Genomic DNA, 19,598 nt, shown 5'->3' with positions numbered 1-19,598 from the left:
AATTAATCACCAGAAAACTGGAAGTGAGCTGTGGCTCAAGTGGTAGAGCACTAGCCTTGAGCAAAAGAACTCAGGGACAGTGCCCAATCCCTGAGTTCAAGCCCCACTACCAACAAAAAAAAAAATAATAATAATTCCAACATCTACAAAGCAGCTTACTTTGTTACAGGCAATAGGAAAAAATAAAACTTATGGACCTGTAAAGATTTGCTATGCATTTTTAAATAATGTTGCTTTTCAATTATTATAACTAGGTATCATTCTGAAATTAAATATGAACAAATATGAGAAATAATCTTTCCCAAGCTATATTTTCTTCTTTCATAAAATTTATGATACTCTCGGAACAACCACAAAAAGCCAATATTCTCCTTTGTGTGTGTGTGTGTGTTGTGTGTGTTGTGTGCATGTATTATATATGTCGTGTGTGCATGTTGTATATTGTGTTGTGTGTGCTTGTGTGCTGTGTGGTGTGTGTGCATGTTGTATGTGTTGTGTTGTGTGTTGTGTGTTATGTTTGTTGTGTTGTATGTTGTGTGCATGTGTATTTGTGTTATGTGTTGTGTGTGCGTATGTGTGAACATGCCCACATGCATGTGGTACTGGCTTAAAGTCAGAGCCTCCTGCTCTCCATTGGCTTTTTCACTCCAAGCTGATGCGCTGCCATTTGAGCCACACCTCCACTTATGTCTTTTTGCTGGTTAATTGTACATAAGTCTCTTGTAGACTTTGCTTCCCAAGCTGACCTGGAACCAGAATCCTAAAGATCTCAGCTTCCTGAATAGACAGAATTACAGGCATGAGCCACCAGCACCAGCTCTACTTTTTTATTTCTCATTTTCTCTGAAGAAACTGGATCTTTAAATTGAGAGAAATGATTGGTCTGTATATCCAGAAGCAGGCTAGGAAAACAGAATTTAATAAAAGAACACAGCTGCTGATCCTGTGAGATATGCATGGAAGTATCAATCAGGAGGAGAGCTCTGGAGCAAAACTAAGCTCACTGTGTTGTGTCCCTATGCACTCCTCGTCCATGCACACATTTAACAGACTTTCTGAGTGTGGGTATACTTTGCACTAAACAGATCCTGCATTGTTTCATGAGATTTTAGGAGTAAAATAGTGCTTCACAACCTCAACCTACCAGAACACATTCACAAATTCTAAAAAAAAAGAATTCTTTCCTGTCTAGCACCAGTGGCTCATGCCTGTAATCCTAGCTACTCAGGAGGCTGAAATTTGAGGATAGTTATCTCCAATGTAGGGGAGAGGAAAGGGAGGGGAGGGGAGGAGAGAAGGGAGGGGAGGGAAAAAGGGTGGGCTGGGGAGGAGAGAGCAGGGAGGGGAGGGGGAGGAGAAAGGAGGGCAGGGCAGGGGAGGGCAGGGAGGGCAGGCTGGGCAGGGCAGGGGAAGGCAGGGAGGGCAGGCTGGGCAGGGCTGCAGTACCTGGTACTTCTTGTAGGCCAGCAGGGCGGTGAGGATGTAGGCGGTGAGCGCGGCGGGGCCGCGGCCGCCCTGCAGCTCGGGGTGGATCACCCGGCCCGGCTCCCAGAACGCCCCGCTGGCTCTCTGGTGGCCGCGCAGCCAGACGAAGGCCCTGTGCAGCACGTTCTCGTCCACGTCGATGTAGGCATCGGCCTCCAGGAAGCTCCTCAGGACGAAGGCCGACAGCCTGGCGGGGACACAGAGCGCACCTCAGCCTCGCGCGGCCCACGGGCGGGCGGGCGGGCGGGGACGCGGGGAGCACACCGCGCGGGCTGCGGGACCACGCGCCGCCCAGAACCCACGCCCCCCGAGGCTTCTGGGGCGCCCTATGCCGCTCCTCTTCCCCCAGCCTCGCGTGGGCTTGGCACGGCCCACGGCGCACGGGGAGCGTGCGGCCACGAGGACGGGGTGCGGCCCACGGGGAGCGTGCACAGGGTGCGGCCCACGGCGCACGGGGAGCGTGCGGCCACGAGGACGGGGTGCAGCTGCTGCCTCTGTGTGACTGTGGCCGTAGGCCTAGCCGGCCGTGACACGTGTGCGCATGCGTGCCACCCTGCCACCAACATGTCTGCATGACTCTTAAAGGCAGAAAGCGAAGGAAAGTAAAAGATAGGAGCACAGAAGAGGAGGAAAGGAAGAAGGGGGAAGAGAGGGAGAAAGGAAAGGAGGATAGAAAGAAGGGAGGGAGAACAGGAGGAGGGAAGGAGGGAGGGAGAATAGGAAGAAGGAAGAGAGGGACGAGAAAGAGAAAAAGGAAGGGAAGGAGGGGAAGCATTATGCAACAGAGAGCTTCTGTGGTCTAAAACATCTAAGCTATGACTGTGGGACCCTCTGCAGGAAGTGTCTTCCAATTAATATGGAACACTCCCTTTTGGACAGAGGGGAGGGGAATTGTGAAGACAGCTTTGGAACCCAGGCTGGCCTCAAATGGCAATCTTTCCCACTTCAGCATTCTGCACGATTTCAGGCAATGCCCTATCATGTCCAGCTCTAGAACATTATATCAAAGTGAAAAGACTGTCAAGCAACAAAACAAACATGTCTGTTCATGGATCTGTATTCTGACTCCTGAGGAGAAAATCTGAAGCATATCTGTCTCATCTTCTAGGAGATTAAGGTGGCAATCCTTGCTCATACCCAAGAGTGAAAACTCCTTGGAGGAATTCACTTCCCTGCAATCCTGAAGTTAGGCAGGGCCACATGACCAGCTCGGAACAGTGTGATCTGTACTCTGGCCTTCTCTTTCAAGTTGTAGCTAGGATAAGATCATGCAGTGGGGTCCACAGGTACACAGACTTCAGATCTCCTGCTGACCCAATGAGAATGCAGCACAATGCAAATGTGACTGGAGTTGTGGACATTGCTTGTTACCAGAACACGCCTCGTCTAAATTGACTGATGCCTTCAGTGCTGCAATTCACTGGCTCTTGACTGTTCTCCAAAGGCCTGTGTGCTAATGGCTTAGTTGCCAGGATGGAACAATTGTTCCATTTTGGAACAGTTGAGAAGTGGAGTCTTGTAGGAAGTCATTGACCCTCTAACCTGGCTCCCTCCATGATGTGTGGACTCACCACAGACCCAAAGCAACCGGGCCAAACGGTGAGTCATATTGTTTTCCTCTATGAGTTTATTACCCTATTTAGGGATAATGACTGGAAGCCGAATAACACCATTGTTCAAATTGATTCTGATCTTTTTTTTTTTTTTTTTTTTTTTGGTCCAAGACCAAGATTCGAACTCCATATCAACTGAGCCATGCCTCTAACCCTAACCTCTAACCCTAAACTGATTTTGAAATATGAAAGTGCACATCAAGCAAGGGGAGAGATTCAGTGTCCAAAATCAGCCGTGTGGAGATTCCATTCAGGAGGAAACTTAAGTATTTGTTAGTTAATTCCACCGTTGTTCAGATTTAGAAAATAACTAACCGTGGTGCAGGGACTCTAGCCTATAATCTTAGCTTCTTTTTTTTTTTTTTTTTTGTCAGTCATGGTCCTGAACTGGGTGCTGTCCCTCAGCTCCTCAGCTCAAGGCTAGTGCTCTCTACCACTTGAGCCACAGCACCACTCCTGGCTTTTTCTGCTTATGTGGTGCTGAGGAATTGAACCCAGGGCCTCATGCATGCAAGGCAAGCACTCTACCACTGAGCCACCTTCCCAGCCCTAATCTTAGCTTCTTGTAGGGACAGTGATCACAGAGATCAGAGAGCACAGTTCAGCCTGGGCAAAAAGAAATTAGTGAGACTCCATCTCACTCAACAGCAGGCTGTGGTGGTACCTGCCTCCCATCCCAGCTCCAGGGGAAGCTGTGGCCCTCACCTGGTGTCTCCAGTGGATTTGAACTCAGGCATGAAATGAAACTCTACCTCAAAAACAACCAGAGGTGGCTCATGCCTGGAATCTTTGCTACACAGGAGGCTGAGATCTACAGATTCTGGTTTGAAGTCAGCCTGAGCAGGCAAGACCATGAGGCTCCTATCTCCAATTAACCACCAAAAAGCTGGGAGTGGAGCTATGGCTCAAGTGATAGAGCATGAGCCTTGAGCAAAACAGCTCAGAGACGATGCCCAGACTTTAACCATATTAACAAAATACTTGCAGTCAAATGTCAGATTGTGGAAAGAATAGTATCATAATAACAAATTTACCTTCTCAGCTGTACCCATCAAGATAAAGTAGATAAAGTATTACTTAATGCTGCTTTTCCCATCAGAAAGAGGAATATTGATTTAGCCTTTCAAAATAAAAGGCATTTGATTTGTTAATGTTTTAAAAATCATATTTTAAAAAGATAATGCCTTCAACAAGCAGACTGGAAAAAGCAGCTGCCAGATCTACACAGAGAGACATGTCTGTCAAGTTCATGGTCACTGTGACTTAGTGCAAGTCCATTCTATGACCTAGATTTGTTTAAATGGCAGAAGCAGTTACCACGTGCTCCCGGAAGGGTCGTCGTTCCCAAAAGCACTGAAAGAGCCGTCGTCCCTCTGGTAGAGAAGTTCTCTTTGGTAACCTGAAGATAACAAACATCAACAGAGTCAACTTGCCATGAAGGAAAGTGGCTAATAATGACATACAACTAAGGAAGAAAACACCTTCTCCACCTCTAATACTTAATTTTCTTTCCAATTACTTGTACAAGGTTTTGTAGTGATTTTAGTGTAAAGCTTATCAGATATCATAATGGCCACTCCTGCCTTCTTGCTGAGGCCATTTGCATGGTAGATCTTTCTCCATCCCTTCACTCGGAGTTTGCTTTTATCTTTGGCTGTGAGGTGGGTCTCTTGAAGACAGCAATTTGATGAATCTCATTTTCTGATCCAATCTGCAGTGCTTTTTCTTTTGATTGGTGAATTGAGTCCATTCATATTTATGGTTATTATAGAGAGGTATATTGTATTTCCTGTCATTTTATACTTTCCCAGGTTTTTCTTCTTTTGTACAAGGTTTCATTCTGCCCTGTCCATGTATGTGTACAATGTACCCACCATACACGTTTCATCACCTCCCCTTCCCAAACCAATCTCATGGTCTTCATGGGTCCATTTTCGCAAAAGTACATCAAGTATCTGAACCGTATTTGCCCTCCTTCACCCTTTCTGCTTGCCCTCTCCTCTCACTAGTACCCAGGACAGGACCTGTTTTATATTCCTATTTAATGTTGTTTCATTTCTTTTTTTTATTTTTGTGCCAGCACTGGGGCTTAAATTTAGGGCCTGGGCACTGTCCCATAGCTTTTCACTCAAGGATCATACCCTATCACTTAAGTCACGGCTTCAGGGTGTTTCCGTTTTTTGTCAGTCATGGGGCTTGAACTTAGGGCCTGGGTGCTGAACCTGAGCTTTTTTGCTCAAGGATAGTGCTCTGCCACTTTGAGCCACAGCTCCACTTCCAGTTCTTGGTGATTAATTAGAGATAGGAGTCTCATGGACTTTACTGCCTGGGCTAGCTTCAAACCTAGATCCTCAGATCTCAGCCTCCTGAATAGCTAGGATTACAGGTGTGAGCCACCAGCACCCAGCTGGCCCCAGTTTTGTTTTGTTTTGTTTTGTTTTTAATGGCTAATTGGAGATAAGATTCTCACAGATTTTCCTGCCAGGGTTGGTTTCAAACCATGATCCTCAGATCTCAGCCTCCTGATAGCTAGGATTACAAGCATGAGCCACTGGCTCCTGGTTCATTGGTTGTTTGAAATGTGTGTTTACATTGAGTACTTCCTATGTTAAAGACTGTAGGAAATTTTAAATACCTAAGAATTTCAAGAAAAATGCAGGGAATAAGAACTGTTACTATCCAAAAATTAAAGTAAATTCAGTAGGTTATGATTATCTAAATGACATTTCCAGCCACCCAAAAACAAGCAAAAGCCAGATGCCAGTGACTCATGTCTGTAATCCTAGCTACTCAGGAGGCTGAGGTCTGAGAATCACAGTTGAAAGCCAGTTCTGGCAGGAAAGTCTGTTAAACTCTTATCTCTAATTAACCACCAAAAAGCTGGAAGAAAAGCTGTAGAGAACTAGCATTGAGTACAAAAGCCCTGAGTCCAACCAAGCTCCAAGACTGGCACAAAAAAAAAAAAAGATGGCATTCGATTTTGCTCTCTGCTATTCACAACAGCCTCAGTGCTTCGCATCTAAAGTTATCTTCTTTTTAATAAAGATACTACAAGGGCTGGAAAGGTGGCTCAGTGGTAGAGTGCTTGCCTTGCATGCATGAGGCCCTGGGTTCGATTCCTTAGCACCACATAAGCAGAAAAAGCTGGAAGTGGCACTGTGGCTCAAGTGGTAGAGTGCTAGCCTTGAGCTGAAGAGCTGAAGGACAGCACCCAGGCCCAGAGTTCAGGCCCCACACCGACCAAAGAAGGAAGGAAAGAAGGAAGGGAGGGAGGGAGGGAGGGAGGGAGGGAGAGAGAGAGAGAGAGGGAGAGAGGGAGAGAGAGAGAGAGAGAGAGAGAGAGAGAGAGAGAGAGAGAGAGAGAACAAACGAACATATAATATTGTAAATGAAGCTTAAGGCCAAACCAGAAAGTACTTTTAGCTGGGGGCTGACACCTATAATCCTAGCTACTCAAGAGGCTGAGAGCTGTGGATCTCAGATCAAAATCCAGGCAGGAAAGTCCATAGATTCTTAGTTCAAATGAGCCAGCAAAAAGCTAAAAGTAGAACTGTGACTCAAGTAGTAGAGTGCCAACCTTGAGTGAAAAAGCTTAAAGGAGAGTGCCAAAGCTCCAAGTTCAAACCCCAAAAGACACACATACATACACATACACATACACACACACACACACACACACACACCCCCACACACACACACACCTTAGTCTGGTTTAAAGTCAGCCTTGGCAGACAAATCTAGGTGGCTCTTGTCTCCAATTAACTAGCAAAATGCTGGAAGTAGAGTTGTGGCTCAAGTGGCAAAGTGACAATGTTGAGCAGAAAAGACTGAAGCCCTGAATTTAAACCCCAGTACTGGTGTGCGTGTGTGTGTGTGTGTGTGTGTGTGTGTGTGTGTGTGTGTGCACGCACACACATATACAGAGAAAAGAAAAGAAAGTACTTTTATTCCTAGGCCATCAATAAAGAAGAGAGAAATACCAAATAATCTGAGACAATGTCTCTTAAATTTTCTGGTCATAATTAACATTGGCAAACCAAAACTCCAAATTGCATGCCTACCATACCAATTTCACTTTTCCAAATTAAAAAGTATTCAGCAATGGTAATTATTACTAGAAAGGTACGTTGAGGAGAGGGTTAAGGCTCATGTATCTGCTTTAGAAAAAGCAGAATTATTTCAAACAAAAGGCAGTTTCATATCTGGAAAGCAATGCATACAATTCTCAACGTCAGAAATCATAGCCCAAACACAATCTACTTTTGCCCTTAATTCCAAGCTATTCTCCTTGAGACTTCCAATAGAAGTCCAACATCTGAGAATCTGATTCAACACGTACTAAGACAATATGTATTTAAAAAATAAAGACAAGAAGAGAAGTTAAAGAAAGCAAAAACATAAAGATAGACTTACAGGGGCTGGGAAGGTGGCTCAGTGGTAGAACGCTTGCCTTGCATGCATGAGGCCCTGGGTTCAATTCCTCAGCACCATATAAACAGAAAAAAAAGCCGGAAGTGGCGCTGTGGCTCAAGTGGTAGAGCGCTAGCCTTGAGCTGAAGAGCTGAGGGACAGCACCCAGGCCCACAGTTCAGGCCCACGACCAGACCAAAAAAAAAAAAAAGATAGACTTAGAGAAAATTGCTCTAATGAAAACAAAGATATAAAGATAAACTTACAGAAAACAGCTCGTCTTCCTCATTTCTCGGATGCAATCAAGAGACCGCAGCGAAGCAGAATAATGGGTCAAGATTCACAAACAAAATGGCAGAAGAGTCTAAGATATTCTCCCTCAACCTGCACTTGAGGATGAAACCCACCAGATAGCCAGAGTTTAACTGGGAAATCAGAACAGGAAAGTGAGGATCTGTGGAAGAGAGGGAAGGTAAGGAAAGAAGGACATCCATTGCTACAGAGGGTGCTTCAGTGAGAAGGACTAACCTCAAGGAAACCATGGCCTCCAGGCCCCCACATCCCAGTAACAGCTGCAGTTCCAAGTATGAGACACTGTAAACGCACACAGAAAGCTGAGATCATGGAGATGACATCAGTGCTTATGGAAATGCCTCCAACATCCCCCATTCACATCCACAACTGGCACCATCCTTCCACAAGGGGCAGTCAGCCCAGAGAAGAAGAAGGGCCACTAAGAATCTCTAGCTGTGGGGTGCGTTTCTTGACCCAGTTTAGATAAAACTCAAAACCCATACTTCCAGCTCTACTCCCATAGAAAATTAGGGAAAAGAAGCTACGTGGCTCATGTCTATAGTCTTAGCTATGCAGGAAGCTGAGATCTGAGGGTCATGGTAAGAAGCCAGCCTGAGCAAGAGGGTCTGTGAGATTCTCATCACCAATTAACCACCAAAAAGCTCAACGTGGAGCTCAAGTGGTAGAGTGTGAGCATTGAGGAAAATAGCTAAGCAGGCATACGAGGCCTTGAGTCGAAGTCCTAGCACTGGCAAAAGACAGACACACAGACACATACATGCATGCATATATACATACATACATACATACATATGGGGGAAACAAAATTGAGAGAAGAGAACTTGTATGATCTCTTTGTGGTAACCCTCAAGCCACAGCAGCCAAGCATGGAAAGGGATTCTCCAAACCACACCAGTACATCAGGACTAATTTCCACTCCAGAAACAGAAAGGGCCACTGTGGACAAAGCCATAGAACTTGTTGTTAAGAAACCAACCCTGAGGGGCTGGGAAAGTAGCTCAGGGGTAGAGCGCTTGCCTTGCATGCCTGAGGCCCTGGGTTCGATTCCTCAGCACCACATAAGCAGAAAAAAAAGCCGGAAGTGGCACTGTGGCTCAAGTGGTAGAGTGCTAGCCTTGAGCTGAAGAGCTGAGGGACAGCACCCAGGCCCAGAGTTCAGGCCCCACGACTGGACCCAAAAAAAAAAAAAAGAAAGAAACCAACCCTGGGGGCTGGGAAGGTGGCTCAGTGGTAGAGTGCTTGCCTTGCATGCATGAAGCCCTGGGTTCAATTCCTCAGCACCACATACAGAAAAGGCCAGAAGTGGCGCTGTGGTTCAAGTGGTAGAGCACTAGCCTTGAGCTGAAGAGCTGAGGGACAGCACCCAGGCCCAGAGTTCAGGCCCCATGACCAGCAAAAAAAAGAAAAGAAAAGAAAACAACCCTGAGTGAACAAATGCAGCAGTGGTACTCACTAGACATAAAGTTGAAAATGAACTATACAACTTGTGGGCGGGGACGAAGGAAGAGGTGACAGTGTCCAAAAAGAAATGTACTTATTATCTAATTTATGTAACTGTAACCCCTATCTACATCACCTTTTTTAATAATAGTTTTTTTAACTTAAAGAAAACAACTCAACAATCCAGAAGTTGGAGCCTTTTTCTCCAAATAGGTAAGTCAAAACATGGTTTTCTACAAGAGTTCACAAAGTAGTAAAAGTATGAATTATAAGTTTAATAGTGTTATGACTAGCTCTTGAGTTTAGAAAGTAATAGTATAATTGTAATTATTGGATACTTCCAAAAACTGAAATTAAGATGAAGTTAAGAGGTTGTGAGAATAATAAGCTATGTTTGTAAAAGGTTAGACATACTTTTCTGGGTTAGTAAATTTCCTTTAGTCCAACTAGGAATATAAAAAAATATCAGAATCTATTTCTTCTATTAAAAATGAAAAGTACTGTCTGCATAAATCATTCTGAGATGGAATGTGGCTCAGTGGTTGAGCATTTGCCTAGCATGTGTGAGGCCCTACGTTCAATTCCAGAACTTCCCAAAAATGTAAACAATTTGACTTGTATTAAAATCCTAAGTAAATAAATGTAGTAAAATCAGCTCTCTGTGACTATATAAAACAAAGCTGATTTTTTTTTTTGGTCGGTCGTGGGGCTTGAACTCTGGGATTGGGCACTATCCCTCAGCTCTTCAGCTCAAGGCAAGAGCTCTACCGATTGAGCCACAGCACCACTTGCAGTTCTCTAATGGTTTATTGGAGATAAGAGTCTTTCCCTGCCTGGGCTGGCTTTGAATCCTGATTCTCAGATCTCAGCCTCCTAAATAGCTAGGATTACAGGCATTATCTATACTAAAAGAAAAGTTGTCATTGGCCAAGTGCTGGTAGCTCTCACTTGTAATCTCAGCTACTCTGGGAGCTGAGATCTACAGATTATTGTTCAATGCCATCCCAGGCAGAGAAGTCCATGAGACTCTTATCTCCAAATAACCAATCAAGAAGCTGGAAGCAGAGGTGTGGCTCAGGTGGTAGAGTACCAGCCTTGGGTGGAAAAAAAAACAAGCAAGACTATGAGGCTCTGAATTCAAGACCCAGTACCAACACACACACACACAGTCATGATGAACTTCCATACACCTATGACAATCATGGGAAGCGAGGCCTGGCAGCTTTCCTGGTCTTTAGCTTCTTTGCTGAAGCCCTTCACACTCAAACTTGGGACCAAAAAGCCGGAAGTGGAGCTGTGGCTCAGCATTGGGGATTTTAAAGCCTGCTGGGTTTTCACTTCAGTAGAGAAAACCTCTCAAGTGCTCAACCAGATGGGATCTGAATCTCTCTTCCAAAAATTTGAGCAGCAGGCACTGTGATTTCAATATCTGAGGAAAGTAGGTGGCTTCATTCTTCTACCAACCAGTGGTTTGGGGATTTCTAGTTCTTATCAGAAATGATTTCATTCATAGTTCTAATTTCCCTTTATGACAGCAACACATACTTTATTTAATGAGATAGCTGTTGTTCTGACCCTCCCCCAAAAAGGGGTTAGCTTACAGACTCCTGGGCCAAGCATGATTTAAGTGAAACAATGTGCTGTTTGCAAATAGCATTTAAATAATATCATCATGACTCACACCAAAGCTACTTTAATTTCTTAAAAAGAATTACACTGTATTTACAGGGTTTGGGCAACTATATTGGCAGAAGAAAAAGGAATCTATGAAATGAGACACTGATTTCATCGTGAAAAGATGACTGGAGCAGGACACTGCTGCTCACTATTAGAAAATACGATTGGATTCAGCTTATGAGATGATGTAATTTTTGTGTGTGTCTTGAGCCACATCTCCACTTCTGGATTTTTTCTAGTTACCTAGAGATAAAAAGTCTCACAGAGTTTCCTATCCAAATGGGCTTTGAACTGCAATCCTCAGAGCTCAGCCTCCTGAGTAGCTATGATTACAAGAGTGAACCCCCAGCTCCTAGCAGAGATAATGTATTTTGAGGAGCTCAATTTTGCTCACTTTCACCAGTTCGAAGGATAACACTCTGAAACCACTGGTCACATTCTTGACAGGGCCAAATAGAACAATGTCTACAGGTAAGTACTACAGGAAAGCTCTTCACAGCTCCTCTAGGCCTAACCTTCACACTGAGTCAATGAACCTTAAATTCGAGGAAGTTAATCTTGATCATTCATTCATCCAATGTAAACAATTTGACTTGTATCAAAATCACAGGTAAATAAGAGTAGTAAAATCAGCAACTATACTGGCAGAAGAAAAAAGAATCTATGAAATGAGACACTGATTTCATCATGAAAAGATGACTGGGCCAGGAAACTGCTGTTTGCTATTAGGAAATATGATTTGATTCAGCTGTACGCCTCAGCTTCACCATCTGTAAGACCAGTTTGATGCAAGTACTGGTTATGGGCATTTAAATCAATTTTAGATATAAAAAACTTAGAACACTGCCTGTCTCAGAATGATTGCTCAACTTACGTCAGCTCTCAGAGGGAGGCTGAGGCATGGCTTCACCACTCAGAGTCAGAATAATCTTTTTTTTTTTGGGGGGGGGGGTCCAGTCGTGGGACCTGAACTCTGGGCCTGGGCGCTGTCCCTCAGCTCTTCAGCTCAAGGCTAGCGCTCTACCACTTGAGCCACAGCGCCACTTTTGGCTTTTTTCTTTTTGCTTATGTGGTGCTGAGGAATCGAACCCAGGGCCTCAGGCATGCAAAGCAAGCGCTCTACCACTGAGCCACCTTCCCAGCCCCAGAGTCAGAATAATCTTAAACTCTGCAGCTTTCCCTTCTTCCTCCTCCTTCTCTTCCTCCTCCTCCTTCCTCCTCCTCCTCTTCCTCTTCTTCTTTCTTCTTCTTCTTCCTCCTCTTCCTCTTCCTCTTCTTCTTCTCTTTCTTCTCCTTCTTCTTTTTCTTCTTCTTCCTCCTGTTCCTCCTTTATCTCCTCCTCCTCCTTTATTTCCTCCTCCTTCATCCTCCTCCTCCATCTCTTACTCCTCCCTCCTTCCTCCTCCTCTTCCTCTTGTTCCTCTTCCCTTTCTCCTTCCTCTTCTCTTTTTTCTTCTTTGTCATGCCAGTTCTAGGGATTAAACTCAGAGCCTGAACACTGTCCCTTAGCTTTTTTTTGCTAAGCTAGTACTGTACCACTTGAGCCACAGCTCCACTTTTTGATGGTAAGTTGGAGACAGGAGTTCTACAGACTTAGCTACCCAGGCTGACTTCGAACCAAGATCCTCAGCAATCAGCTGCCTGAGTAGCTAGAATTACAAGCATTACTTTTCTGTCACAGCCCCACCTGCTGGCCGTGTGAACCCAGAGCACCAAAGCAACCTGGCACAGGAGATAAGCCATCAATGTGCAGTGAACACACCAGCACCCATTCCTCCACATGACTGCAGACATCTTCAGAAACCAATAGTGTCTTAATAGCTCCTCTACAACATCCAGTACAACTACCACATACCGAGACAAAAATCCATCCATTTTGAAATATGATCCCAAGAGCCAGGCGCTGGTGGCTCACACCTTTAATCCTAGCTACTCCGGAGGCTGAGATCTGAGGATCGTAGTTCAAAGCCAGCCAGGGAAGAAAACTCTGTTATCTTCATTTAACCACTAGAAAAACAGAATTGGAGCTGTGGCTCAAGTGGTAGTGCATTAGCCTTGAGCAAAAAGGCTCAGGAACAGTGCTCAGGACCTGAGTTCAAGACCCACGAGCAACAACAAAAAAAAAAGTAATTCAAGAAAACTCTGCTGAAAACAAAAACAAACTTAAAAAAAAACATACTTTGAAAATGCTTACCTTGCCTCATAAATGAAAGAGCTTTCTCTTTTATGTTATCTGTCAGGAGTCTCTTCTTAGTCAGATAATCCAAAATGTAAATATTTGGAGCAAAATTTATCATATTCTGTTCACCACAACCATACGGCATCTGAATCAAGGAAGCTAGGCCATTGATGGAAGGACCAAGAATATCTCCTGAAAACACAAAAGTATTCCATTTATTCAGTAAATATGCATACGCAACAAATGGCTATTTTCTGCTGGTGGCAGAATCTTCCTCTAATCAAGATGCGTCTATCCCTGAAGCAACTGGAAAATGGTAGAAATTTCCATCAAGTTACATGGACAGAAGAATAATCAAAACAAGAGACAAAATGTACATCTGTGGGTCACACCCACAATCCTAGCTGCTTAGGAGGCTGAAATCTAGAGAATGGTGATGTGAGGCCAGCCCAAGCAAACAAGCCCAGAGAATCTTGTCTCCAAAATAACCAGCAAAAAGCAGGGCTGTAAGCATGGCTCATGTTGTAGAGAGCCAACCAACAAAGCAATCTGAACAAATATGAAGCCCTCAGTTCTGACCAAAGTACAACCAAAAGAAAAGGAAGAAGGAGGAGGAGGCTGTGGTGGAGGAGAAAGAGGAGGGAGGGGAAGAGGAAGGGGAAGGAGGAAAAGGAGAGAGAAAGGAGGAGGCGGCAGTAGTACTTGAATTAGAGATTATGGGATGATCTCATTGGGTCTGAATCAGAAACTATATCTATAATAAATGAAAGAGCAAGGCACCAGTGGCTCATGCCTATAATCCTAGCTACTCAGGTGGCTGAGATCTTGAGAAACAAGGTTCAAAGCCAGCCTGGGCAGGAAAGTCCATGAGACTCTTATCGCCAATAAACCACTAGAAAACCGGAAATGGCGCTGTAGCTCAATCGGCAGAGTGCTCACTTTGAGCTGAAGAGCTCTTCAGCTATGGGACAGCGCCCAAGCCCAGAGTTCAAGCCCCATGACCGACAAAAAAAATATAGATGAAAGATAGATATTATCACATACAAATAGACCTGCCACATTCTGTCCTTACCCACTGCAGTGATCTGAACTCTCTCACTGCCACTGACTGTATCAGGAGGAAATGAGAAGCTCAAAGTTTTCAGGGTAGTTTGTTGTTTGCTGTCAGTCAAGTCTAACAAGACGGCTTGTGAATATGATTTTTCTATTCCTTCAGCCTGTGGAGAAACAGGAGCACATTTAACAAGGTCTCTGCTGGTCTATTTACGAGAACTATATGAAGATAGGACAACAGCTCTCTGGCCTATGAGACTATAGTTTGGGTACAGCTATATAAGTACCTACCATTTCTTGATTCTGACTACAAATCTGTTGAATGTCTGCTTTCTACTTAGAGAACCCATTTCATGGAACAGCAAGGGACATCACAAAGGAGAAGATGAAAATGTGATAAAAGAAAAACTCTCTGGGGACATCTGGAGGCCTTGCTCAAGTGGTAGAGCACCAGCCTTGAGGAGAAAAGCTCGGGACAGCACCCTGACCCTGACTTCCACCCCTAGGACCATCAAACACACACACACACACATACACACACACACTTTAATGTGTGCTTTGCATGTATTTCCCCTTTGTTTATTTAAGACTCCAAATATTTACCTTTACTAAAATCCTCTGGGTGACAGCATCAGAAGCCGTGGGTGACATGGCTTTGACTGTGATGGGAATTTCCCCCAGCTGCATGGGCCTGACAGGGAAAAGCAGAGATACCCCATCCTCACCGGGGACCAGAGCCGTCTGCTGATGCCCCGTGCCATTGATTTCATTGGATGTCATCAGAATGTCGAATTGATCACTTTCTTCAATGACTACCTTAACCTGAAGAAAAAAAAATCAAAGTTTTTTATATAATAAATGCTCTTCAGTAAAGTATTGTCTGTTGAATCTGTACACTTCAAGACCAGGCAAAGGGGAAACAAAAAGAAGACAGGGTATCAAGGAAAAACATTTACTTCAAATACTCTCTCCTAGCTCTGAGGGGAAATGTATTTTAACAAGGTTTTTCTCTGAAACCCAGGCTAGCCTGGAACTGGTGACCAACCTGCCTCGGCCTCCCAAGCACTGGTATTACAGGCGTGTGCCACCATGCCCCGCTACAGAACTCAGTCTTTGGCTTCACTTCTCATTTTTTCACTAACATCAAAGACTCTCATTATGTACTCATTAAAAGGTAAGGTTGTGTACAAAAGCTATTTTATATTTCATCACTCCAAATCTTTTTTTTTTGGGGGGGGGGGGTCCGGTCATGGGGCCTGAACTCTGGGCCTGGGCGCTGTCCCTCAGCTCTTCAGCTCAAGGCTAGCGTTCTACCTCTTGAGCCACAGCACCACTTCCGGCTTTTTTCTTTTTGCTTATGTGGTGCTGAGGAATCGAACCCAGGGCCTCAGGCATGCAAGGCATGCGCTCTACCACTGAGCCACCTTCCCAGCCCCCACTCCAAATCTTTAACTGGGTCATTCTACAAGACTCTGGTCATACTAGAAAAGGTATGAAATATTATATCCATTGAGAGTCTCTGCAAAAATTATTCCAAGATAAATGGGACTCAAACATTAACATTAGTCCTAAATCATATGGGGATTTTTTTGTTTTTGTTTTGTTTTGTTTTTTGTTGGTCATAGGGCTTGAACTCTATGCTTGCGTGATGTCCCTCAGCTCTTCAGCTCAAGGCTAGTACTCTACCACTTGAGCCACAGTACCACTTCCAGCTTTTTCTGTTTATGTGATACTGAGGAATGAACTCAGGGCCTCATGCATTCAAGGCAAGCACTCTACCACTGAGCCACCTTCCCAGCCCATGCATATCATGTTTTTAAACTATTGTAACTTAAGCCAAAGTTGATAGTCTTAGATAATATAGTATTTCCAATTACTTGACTCACAAAATGTGTGTGTGTGTGTGTGTGTGTGTGTGTGTGTGTGTGTGTGTGTGTGTGTTGGTTCTGGAGGCTTGAACTCAGGGCCTGGGTGCTGTCCCTGAACTTTTTCACTCAAGGCCAGTGCTCTACCACTTGAACCACAGCTCCATTTTTGGCTTTTTTCTGGTTAATTGAACATAAGAATCTCACAAACTTTCCTGACTGGGTAGGCTTCAAACTGCGATCTTCAGAGCTCAGTTTCCAGTGTATCTAGGGTTACAGACATGAACCAGCTGTGCCCAACCATATTAACTAGATTTTAAAAAATAAAATTAAAGCTGGGGGCTGGTAGCTCATGCCTATACTAGCTTCTCAGGTGGATCTGAGTATCATGATTTGAAGCCAGCCCAGACAGGAAAGTCCATGAGACTTTTTCTTTTTTTGTGAAAATACTATACAGAGGGCTCAAATATTTTTCCCTTCTTGTGACTTGTTTCTAACATATTTATAAGATGATTTCTTTGTTGTTTTGTATGTCCTTCCCCCACAGCATAACCCCTGTTTTCACTGTATTTGATGTCGGTATAATTTGTGGAGTGGAAAGGAAAAAACAAAATGTTTAAATAGGGATACAGGTGGACCCATTGCAACAATGAGATGTACAAGACGTTATGTCTATGAGACTTTTATCTCAGATTAACCACTAAAAAAGCCAGAAGTGGATCTATGGCTCAATTAGTAAAGTGCTAGCTATGCTTTAAAAAAAAAAAAGGCTAGGCAAGAGCTCTATTAATACCTCTCCTTCCTCAAAAAGAAAATTAAAATATAAAATACCAGCCATGGTGGTAGACACCTATAATCCCAGCTACTCAGGAGGTGGAGTTACCAGGATCATTTGCCTGGGCAAAAGCACAAACCCTATCTGAAAAACAAACTGGCTCAAGCAATGGAATGCTTGTCTAGAAAGAATAAGGTACTAAAAGCAATCCCCTACATAATAAGATGGAAGGAAGGAAGGAAGGAAGGAAGGAAGGAGGGAGGGAGAGAAAAAGAAAGAAAGAAAGAAGGAAAGAAAGAAAAAAAGAAAGGAGGGAGGGAGAGAACAAGCAAGCAGTTAGGCAGGCAGGCAAAAAGAAAAGAAACAAACAACAACAAAACATTGAATACATTACCTGAGTAGCCTCTTTCAAATAATTGAATATGGTTACTTCCAAAGCAAATTCTTCACCTCTGATGACAGAGTAGGGAAGATTCAAAGAAATGAAAAATGGTTGGAAGGCTTGTAGCTGGAAGAAACACAGTAAGTACATGTTTATTCAAATAAAAATGTTACACATTAAGTACAGTTAAAAGCCTGTGAAGCTTATAACTCCATTCAGGGAGATCTACTCACTAAAATAACATTTTACTCCAAATGAATAACCCCAAATTGACTTGATGTGTTATTTAGCCTAATAACCAACACTATATGACTTGATTTGTTGTTTAACATAATAATCAACTCTATATGACTTGATTTGTTGCTAACATAAGAATCAACACACTATAATAATGTGTTAACCAGGAATCAGGCGCAGGCACCAGTCTTGAGTCTTTTATATGTTCACATATGCATGTGCCTCCTCATGGGTGATCCAACTCTGAAACTCTGAAACTGACCCAGACCTGTAAGAAAGACAGAACCCTTCCTCCATCTCTGAAGCTGAGCCTGGATTACTGTAGGTCAATGAGCTATCTGGTAGCAATACTGCCCTCTAGAGGTTTATTTGAAGATTTGCAGACTGGACATCTCTATCACAGGGACTGACTAGAGGATACCACTGGAGTTAGCAGGGAAAGCCTGCAATACTCAGGATGGGCACAAATAACAAAGAATTATCTCAGCCAAGCACTAGTGGCTCACACCTGTAATCCTAGCTACTCAGGAGGCTGAGATCTGAGGACCACCATTCAAAGCCAACCCAAGCAGGATCTCCCATTAACCATCAAAAACCAGAAGTGGAGCTATGGTTCAAAGTGGTAGAGCACTAATCTAGGATAGTCTTAGTAGAAGAGCACAATAGCTCAATAGCTATATGCATATGTCTATATGAAATGATGTTTAGTGAAATGAACTCCAAGAAATGGGAACAAGAGGTGTTTTTGTGTGTGTGTGTGTGTGTGTGTGTGTGTGTGTGTGTGTGTGTGTGTGCTGTTTGGAGGTTTTTTGTTGTTCTTGTTGTTATTGATCCTGTTATTCCCTATTGTCACAGTTTTTGATTCCTATACCCTTTGTCTCATAGATAAGTTTATATGATTTGGGAAAGGGAGGGGAATCACAGAAACAATGGGACAAATTCTCCTATCCAAAGCTCTGTGTGTGTGTGTGTGTGTGTGTGTGTGTGTGTGTGTGTGTGTGTGTGTGTTGACTGTGTGCCGGTTCTGGGGCTGAGCCACCAGTACTCTGCTTCCTATCCAAATATTAATATGGACCTAATCCATTTAGCAATTTAATGCAAATCTCATTCTAAAATTTAAAAGGTTAAAAAGTAAAGGCAAAGATTCTCTGAACTATGATAAACAGCATAGCAATTTTTTAAATCTGTTCAATGCCAAGTGCTAGTGGCTCATACCTATAATCCTAGGTATTCAAGAGGTTAATATCTGAAGATTGTGGTTCGAAGCCAGCCCTGGCAGGAAAGTACATGAAACTTATCTCCAACTAACCACCAGAAAACCAGGAGTGGAGCTGTGGCTCTAAGTGTGTAGAGTACTAGCCTTGAGTGAAAAGCCTAAGGGACAAGCCTAGCCCCTGAGTTCAGTGTCTAGGACTGATAAAGAAAAAGTATCTGTTGAGTAGCTAAAAACATCTGTAGTTTCATAGCGCTCTGATACCTCCACTGGAGCGGTTGTGAGTCCAAGACCTAAGTCCTCAGAGATCACGAAGGCAGTGGCAACCCACGAAGTGATAGAATCCGGCACAGTAACTTCAAATTCCTGGAAAATCTTGGATCTGAAGTCAAGATAAACATCACAATTACAAAGCCAAGAACTCAGATATATTCCAAAGTAAATCAACAGATTCAAAAACTATTTGGGAAATTTTTTGATTTTTTTATATCATATATCTAAATTTAAAACCATTTAGCAGCCAGACACCAATGGCTTATATCTACAAGCCTAGTGATTCAGGAAGCTGTGATATGGAGAACAGAGGTTAAAGCCAGCCTAGGCTGAAAGGTCTGAGAGACTCTAGCTCCAAAATAACCAGAAAAAAAAAAAAAAAAAAAAACAGAGCTGGAAGTATAGATCAAGTGGAAGAATACCAACAAGCAAGCAAACTAAGGCCTGGTAACTGGCACAAAAGGAAAAAATAAAGTGAGCACCAGTGGCTCTCATGTGTAATCCTAGCTACTCAGGAAGCTGAGATCTGAGGATTGCAGTTTAAAGCCAGCCCAGATAGGAAAGTTCATAAAAGTCCTATTTCCAAATAGCTCCCAAAATAGTAATCATTTTTTAAAAGAGCCAGAAATGAAGCTGTGGCTCAAGTAGTAGAATCCTCGCCTAGAGCAAAAAAAGCTCAGA

General features: G+C 43.5%; 1 protein-coding gene across 1 annotated transcript in view; it reads right to left on the bottom strand.

The window, feature by feature from the left end:
- Cd109 (CD109 molecule) overlaps positions 1 to 19,598 on the bottom strand; it is a 114,486-nt gene that overhangs the window by 23,669 nt on the left and 71,219 nt on the right. The window contains exons 20-26 of the mRNA XM_070012171.1: positions 18,909 to 19,026; positions 17,207 to 17,320; positions 14,776 to 14,994; positions 14,192 to 14,336; positions 13,135 to 13,311; positions 4,416 to 4,497; positions 1,447 to 1,672 (exon numbers count right to left, since the gene is read on the bottom strand). Of these exons, the coding sequence (XP_069868272.1) occupies positions 1,447 to 1,672; positions 4,416 to 4,497; positions 13,135 to 13,311; positions 14,192 to 14,336; positions 14,776 to 14,994; positions 17,207 to 17,320; positions 18,909 to 19,026 (1,081 nt within the window). The remainder of the gene's footprint in view (positions 1 to 1,446; positions 1,673 to 4,415; positions 4,498 to 13,134; positions 13,312 to 14,191; positions 14,337 to 14,775; positions 14,995 to 17,206; positions 17,321 to 18,908; positions 19,027 to 19,598) is intronic.

Source organism: Dipodomys merriami, unplaced genomic scaffold (assembly GCF_024711535.1).
Source record: "Dipodomys merriami isolate MVZ:Mamm:240054 unplaced genomic scaffold, mDipMer1.0.p SCAF_89, whole genome shotgun sequence".
Classification (NCBI taxonomy): domain Eukaryota; kingdom Metazoa; phylum Chordata; class Mammalia; order Rodentia; family Heteromyidae; genus Dipodomys; species Dipodomys merriami.
This window is presented reverse-complemented; position numbering and strand designations above follow the sequence as displayed.